At 44.3% G+C, this 7,153-nt stretch overlaps 1 protein-coding gene across 1 annotated transcript in view; it reads left to right on the top strand.

Moving 5' to 3' along the window:
- Nucleotides 1-2,567, top strand: part of LOC134647318 (guanine nucleotide exchange factor DBS-like) — a gene marked incomplete at its 5' end in the record, with an annotated part of 129,990 nt that extends 127,423 nt beyond the window's left edge. Inside the window, one exon of the mRNA XM_063501621.1 lies at nt 2,470-2,567. Within this exon, the coding sequence (XP_063357691.1) occupies nt 2,470-2,567 (98 nt within the window). The remainder of the gene's footprint in view (nt 1-2,469) is intronic.
- Nucleotides 2,568-7,153: the final 4,586 nt, after the last annotated feature.

A 7,153-nucleotide genomic window follows, 5' to 3' on the forward strand; every position in this document is an offset into this window, starting at 1 on the left:
CACGTATAGGCCGAGCTGCTCAAGGTCGGCTGCGCGGGCTGGTGGTACGTGCGGCTGGCGGGTACGTATCCCGTCTTTATCACACTGATGCGGACGCCGCTCCGGTGTGAGCGAGACAGCGCTATGCACGTATAGGCCGAGCTGCTCAAGGTCGGCTGCGCGGGCTGGTGGTACGTGCGGCTGGCGGGTACGTATCCCGTCTTTATCACACTGATGCGGACGCCGCTCCGGTGTGAGCGAGACAGCGCTATGCACGTATAGGCCGAGCTGCTCAAGGTCGGCTGCGCGGGCTGGTGGTACGTACGGCTGGCGGGTACGTATCCCGTCTTTATCACACTGATGCGGACGCCGCTCCGGTGTGAGCGAGACAGCGCTATGCACGTATAGGCCGAGCTGCTCAAGGTCGGCTGCGCGGGCTGGTGGTACGTGCGGCTGGCGGGTACGTATCCCGTCTTTATCACACTGATGCGGACGCCGCTCCGGTGTGAGCGAGACAGCGCTATGCACGTATAGGCCGAGCTGCTCAAGGTCGGCTGCGCGGGCTGGTGGTACGTGCGGCTGGCGGGTACGTATCCCGTCTTTATCACACTGATGCGGACGCCGCTCCGGTGTGAGCGAGACAGCGCTATGCACGTATAGGCCGAGCTGCTCAAGGTCGGCTGCGCGGGCTGGTGGTACGTGCGGCTGGCGGGTACGTATCCCGTCTTTATCATACTGATGCGGACGCCGCTCCGGTGTGAGCGAGACAGCGCTATGCACGTATAGGCCGAGCTGCTCAAGGTCGGCTGCGCGGGCTGGTGGTACGTGCGGCTGGCGGGTACGTATCCCGTCTTTATCACACTGATGCGGACGCCGCTCCGGTGTGAGCGAGATAGCGCTATGCACGTATAGGCCGAGCTGCTCAAGGTCGGCTGCGCGGGCTGGTGGTACGTGCGGCTGGCGGGTACGTATCCCGTCTTTATCACACTGATGCGGACGCCGCTCCGGTGTGAGCGAAATAGCGCTATGCACGTATAGGCCGAGCTGCTCAAGGTCGGCTGCGCGGGCTGGTGGTACGTGCGGCTGGCGGGTACGTATCCCGTCTTTATCACACTGATGCGGACGCCGCTCCGGTGTGAGCGAGACAGCGCTATGCACGTATAGGCCGAGCTGCTCAAGGTCGGCTGCGCGGGCTGGTGGTACGTGCGTGCGGCTGGCGGGTACGTATCCCGTCTTTATCACACTGATGCGGACGCCGCTCCGGTGTGAGCGAGACAGCGCTATGCACGTATAGGCCGAGCTGCTCAAGGTCGGCTGCGCGGGCTGGTGGTACGTGCGGCTGGCGGGTACGTATCCCGTCTTTATCACACTGATGCGGACGACGCTCCGGTGTGAGCGAGACAGCGCTATGCACGTATAGGCCGAGCTGCTCAAGGTCGGCTGCGCGGGCTGGTGGTACGTGCGGCTGGCGGGTACGTATCCCGTCTTTATCACACTGATGCGGACGCCGCTCCGGTGTGAGCGAGACAGCGCTATGCACGTATAGGCCGAGCTGCTCAAGGTCGGCTGCGCGGGCTGGTGGTACGTGCGGCTGGCGGGTACGTATCCCGTCTTTATCACACTGATGCGGACGCCGCTCCGGTGTGAGCGAGACAGCGCTATGCACGTATAGGCCGAGCTGCTCAAGGTCGGCTGCGCGGGCTGGTGGTACGTGCGGCTGGCGGGTACGTATCCCGTCTTTATCACACTGATGCGGACGCCGCTCCGGTGTGAGCGAGATAGCGCTATGCACGTATAGGCCGAGCTGCTCAAGGTCGGCTGCGCGGGCTGGTGGTACGTGCGGCTGGCGGGTACGTATCCCGTCTTTATCACACTGATACGGACGCCGCTCCGGTGTGAGCGAGACAGCGCTATGCACGTATAGTCGTATAGGCCGAGCTGCTCAAGGTTTACAGCGCCTTTTATCCGATAATTAAAGTCTATCCATGAATTAGATGGCGATTTAAAACGGGGTAGCAGTGGTGGTATTGACATACTTGGCATATGCTTCTAGGCGCGAGATTCTAAATTGTAATCCACTTCCAGAGAGAGACATCCAATTAAAATCCACTTGAACAGAGTTATAGTTATAGTACCTACTACAGAAGAGAGACCCGCGACGAGCCCAGAAAGTTTAAACGACGGCATAGAGCTAAAATAATAATGTTATAATGTTTTCGTAACACCATCTAACGTCTAAATCAGTGGTTCCTAACCTGGGGATAATTACCCCCGTGGGGGTAAAACTGGTATTTTACGGGGGTAATAAGCTAACCTAATATGTATAACAATACAACAAACGTACACGTTTTATTTTTTATTACCATTGCGAGGAGGGGTAAAATCAGGTTCCCTAGTTAGTCATAGGGGCAGGGGTGACCGGACTGAAAAGGTTAGGAACCACTGGTCTAAATATACCTACTGTACAATGATATTGAATGTCCTGTCCAGGCGGGCACGGCGAGGGCTGGGCGCCGGCGGCGTACCTCGACCAGCGCAAGACCTCCCGCTCGTCCAGCCGCTCGCACGACCGGTTGCACGACCACTGACTGGTGACAGCCCTGCTGATATAGGTCGACAGACTGATGTTAAGAGAGTTCGATTAAGCTAAGTTTGCAATGAATGTGGCAACCCTATCGAAGGCCTATTGGCGGTCGAGTCCCGCGGACGCGATATAGAGTCGGCAAAAAAGTTAGACATCTCCGAGTCCTGGTACTAAGAGTGTTTGACATTTCAAAGTCCTGGGACTCGAGGGATTGAGCGGTAACGACTTCTTTAGAAAGGTATCGGGCATTATTACACGGAGTTACCTGCGTCTGTCAAATTGTTCATTGCAAGCTTAGCTTGATTTAATTGTATCCTTATTATTCAGCGATCGATCTATAAATTCGGACGCCATTGTAAGGTAAAAAAATAAGATGCCTAGAAAATACGAGGTGGCTTTTGTAACGCACGTTACTTAAATGATATGGATTAGGAAAAATGTCACAATATTTGGATTTATAGTGCTCCAAAGTAGCATTGAAGGAAAGTAAAGGTGTCTTTTAAGCTTGACAAGTGACTGTAGTTGTTTTTTTATTGCGATTATGGGTAAAAAAACGATGAGCAAAGCATTTGTATGTTGTTGGCCATGAGTTTAATTCTCAAGTGAAAATTATATATCTAGTGAAAGAAATTGCAAAAGTGTAGGTAACTTCAAATTGTACCCTGCTTTAAAATATCGATAAGTATTACGAGTAGCGGTTTGATATAGGATTAGGCACCTTTAGAGTCACCCCACCTCGTTAATGTCGAACAATAATATTATTTGTTAATTATTGTAAATGTTGTTCTAAAGAAGCTTTATTGTAAATTAGTATTAGTCGTACCTAGCCGAGACGATAAGGTAATCCAAAGCTAAGACCGTGTTTAAAGTGCGGACGCATGTTGTTCACTGTTACTTATTCGTGACACAGACGTTTTTACTGGCGAATTATAATGAAACTTAATGTTATGAAATTATAGTTGAAATTTAAATGGCACTCATACAATACACAAGGCCTTTGACTCTGATTACAAAGATATATGCTATTGAAATTGCAACTATAAGTTCATGGTAATAGGTCTCATTACTTTCATTGGTGTAAGAAGTGTGTGACGTGCCGTCATATGCGTAGACATTTTAAAAGGATTTTTTGGAAATTATGGATTGTGTAAATCCTTGTATTAAACATGCATTCCCACTTTATGCGAGCCTGGTAGCGTAGGGCGTTAAGTAAGCCGTGACTGTTTCATAATTGTTCTGTACATACTTTTATTAATTAATTATAGTTATTTATTTGCTACGGCTTTTGGTATTAACTCGTGCTCGCCTTTTCCATGACAGTTGTTGTGGGTGTATTGTACCGTTAGGGACCTGTGTATTATACTTATAGTTAAAGTTTGCTCTTACTGAGTGACTGTTCATGGGTGTTGTCGATTTTCTAAGCTGAAAATGCGGCTTTCCGCTCTTTAAACAAATAATAGCATAGATATTGTATGAGTACTGCCCTAGTTGTTGTCCCTAAGGTGAGACGTAGATTTCATAATCATCGATCATTTTCATATCACTAGTTATCTTTGACAAATTTATATTGCCTACAGAATTTTACTTAAATCATTATGAAGAATCAAATTATCTATTGAATAAATTCTTACATGTAAATTACGTAAGTTAAGATGAAATCAGGATCCATATTAATACATTTTTAAGTACCTTATTATGTACCTGTTTTATTGGAAGGTGCTTTAAGGTTCATCATGCCTATATGGTGCAAACGTTTGGATTTTTTGCATGTTAATGTCCAAGGGATTTGGTTAATAAAAAGAGACAAATCTAAGTATATTTACTTATTTTCGACTCGTATTTCCGTTTAATTTATAGATGTTATATTTGCCATTTATTAATCAATATTTATAAAACATGAAAGTCGGCTGTGGGCTTCGGTCTGTCTAAAAACTCCTTAGAGTTTGATTACCAAAATTAACCTTTTGGCCGCCGGATCTAGTCCGCAAAGACGCTCACTCACACGCCAGAGCAAATTTTAAGTAAACAACTAATAAAAAGTTTAGGGATTGCAAATAGTGATATCGATATTTACAATTTATGGTAAAAAAACTTCTCAATTTGGCTTTGTTCTTATCCAACTTTAATTTATTTCGAAAATGCCAAAAGTTAACATATTTTTTAAACACGACAATGTTAAAAATAAAGGTCTTTATCATTAAAAACGACCACTAAACAATATCGATTCATGACGTAATATCACCGCACTAGGCTGTACAAGAAGTCGTTTATACAAGACAACGGCGCGCATGGACTGTCCGCAGTGCAGACCGACAAGGACTGTTTCCGTGCGGATTAAGTAATAATAGTCTCTAGGTCAACGGCGTAAGCGCTTGTCGGTACGTAAACTTTATAAGCGTAACGTTAGAGCCGCGCATCGTGTGTCGATAATATAAATGTAAGTACCGGAACTGCATTGGGGAAAATTGCACGTGGGTTAATTGAATTGTCAATGAGTGAAGAACAATAATATTGGAAAAGGGTGGGGATCGGAAATGTTCGGGAATGCATGTTTCACATTCGACATGTTCCTCAGATGAGCTTCTCAGTTCCCGTATTACATCCTCCATACCATGACAATTTTTCGTCAATTTCAAATATATAACATTCTCATAGTTAGGCGACACTGACTATATAGTCCTAGCGTCCGCCTGTACCATTCTTGTGCGAAGCGGTCACTGCAGGGTATCGCTCCCCACTACACTATCATCTTAAAATGAATCTTTTGTTCTGCAAATAAACCACAAGGACAGATTTACTTGTCTGGCTCTACTATCAACAGCTGAAGAAGCTCCCTGAACTTCAGCTATAGTTAATGCCTGTCTCTCTCGTCTCGTTTTACGTATTCTAGTTACTAGTTACCACCAATTGGCATTTAACAAGTGTTCAAATGCTTAAATCAAACCAGATTTGCGATTTGATATTTATTTTGAATATTCTCATATCGAGTTAACATTCCCATCCCTAGCTGTCTTGTATACAAGACAACGGCGACGAGGAACAAGAAAAACGTTGAAATCTGGAGCAATTTTTTTGAGAGCCTTATTATAAAAGAATGGATTTCTATAGCTGCAATAAATGCAATTTTTTTTTTAACCAAGGACCTAAAACATTGACATGAGTGTAAAAAAAATTATAATTGATATTTTTTCGACATTTACCGAGCGGTTGAATTTTTGTCTTGTATACAAGACAGCGGCGCCAGTGTATCGTTCTATCGTTGTCTTGTATACATGCCAACGGCGGTCAAAGGGTTAAAGATGCCTGATGCGTCTAAGGATGACCTTTCTTAATTACCAATTTTCATTAAAAACGGTTCAGAAGTCTGGCTGTGAAATTGTCCGAGACAGACAGTGAAATTTATAATTTTAGTATGGAACTATGTAGGTAAGTATACATTAACATTTACGTCTTCTTTTCATTCCAAACCCTTGGACATTAACACCTTTTAAAATACTTTGATTATAACTAGGTATGTGTTTTTGCTAGTCGGCATTCATTTAAAATTGAATTATAATTATTTTTATAGATGAAACAAAATCATTTGTCATTTTCATTTCCCATCGTGAATGCGTAGAAGTTGTCTCTTAGTGTCATTTTTGACCTGTAGTTCCATGTACCTAATGTGTTATTTTCATTTCGTGAAAATGTTTTGTATTATATATAAACTAAGTTCATTTTCGAGCTGACCACAATACACTTATTGTCCATTTCATTTGTGTTTTATTTATTTTATACATTCCTACTATCCCATTACTAGCTTATTTTTATTCATTACCTATTATAAGTATCGTCTTTAACTTTTACGCCGCCATTGACTTGATATAAAGTCAGTAATATAAAGTCAGTGGTGCCTACCGCTTCGTGATAGCCCAGGATTCGAGCTATTCGTTTTGTATCTCACAATTCATACATATTACGTACCTACCGCCCTCCATTTGTTCTCGATGCGCCGATTCGGTAAATATGTAATAAGGCCTATACATCGCAACGCAACTAGTTAGATTGTACAGAGATGCGATTTATTTGAAATACTTCTATTTAAAATGCAAATACAAAATGCAAAATACCTATTTTGTATTTTGCATTTAAATGCCTTTTAGTAAAAAACATTTTGTATTTTATTTGAAATACTTTTCGAGATGTATTTTGCATTTTTAATATTCATTTCAAAATGCAAAATACTTTGTGATTAAGTTTAGCCAACATTACCAGTCAAACACAATGAAAAGAACGAATGACGCTTGTATTGCCGAATTTGACCGATAGAGGCGTCTGCTAGCCATGCGCGCCCTTTTTTTTTCTTTGGTCAGAGTGCGCGCCTTATAGCCGTTTAGACTCGCGGCTCGGCTCGCGGCGCGTCTCGTGGCTCGCCTCGACACACTCGCATTCGGCTTGTCATTCGGTTATAAACCTTATGCCGTGCCGTTAGTGTTTAAATTATATTAGCTCGACGAGCTTGCGAGCCACGAGAGTCTAAACCGGCTATTATGTCTGACTAGTGTCAATGTGAAACGAAAATGACGAACATTATCTATTCTATGGCTATTC

Source organism: Cydia amplana, chromosome 4 (genome assembly GCF_948474715.1).
Source record: "Cydia amplana chromosome 4, ilCydAmpl1.1, whole genome shotgun sequence".
In the NCBI taxonomy this organism is placed as follows: Eukaryota; Metazoa; Arthropoda; class Insecta; order Lepidoptera; family Tortricidae; genus Cydia; species Cydia amplana.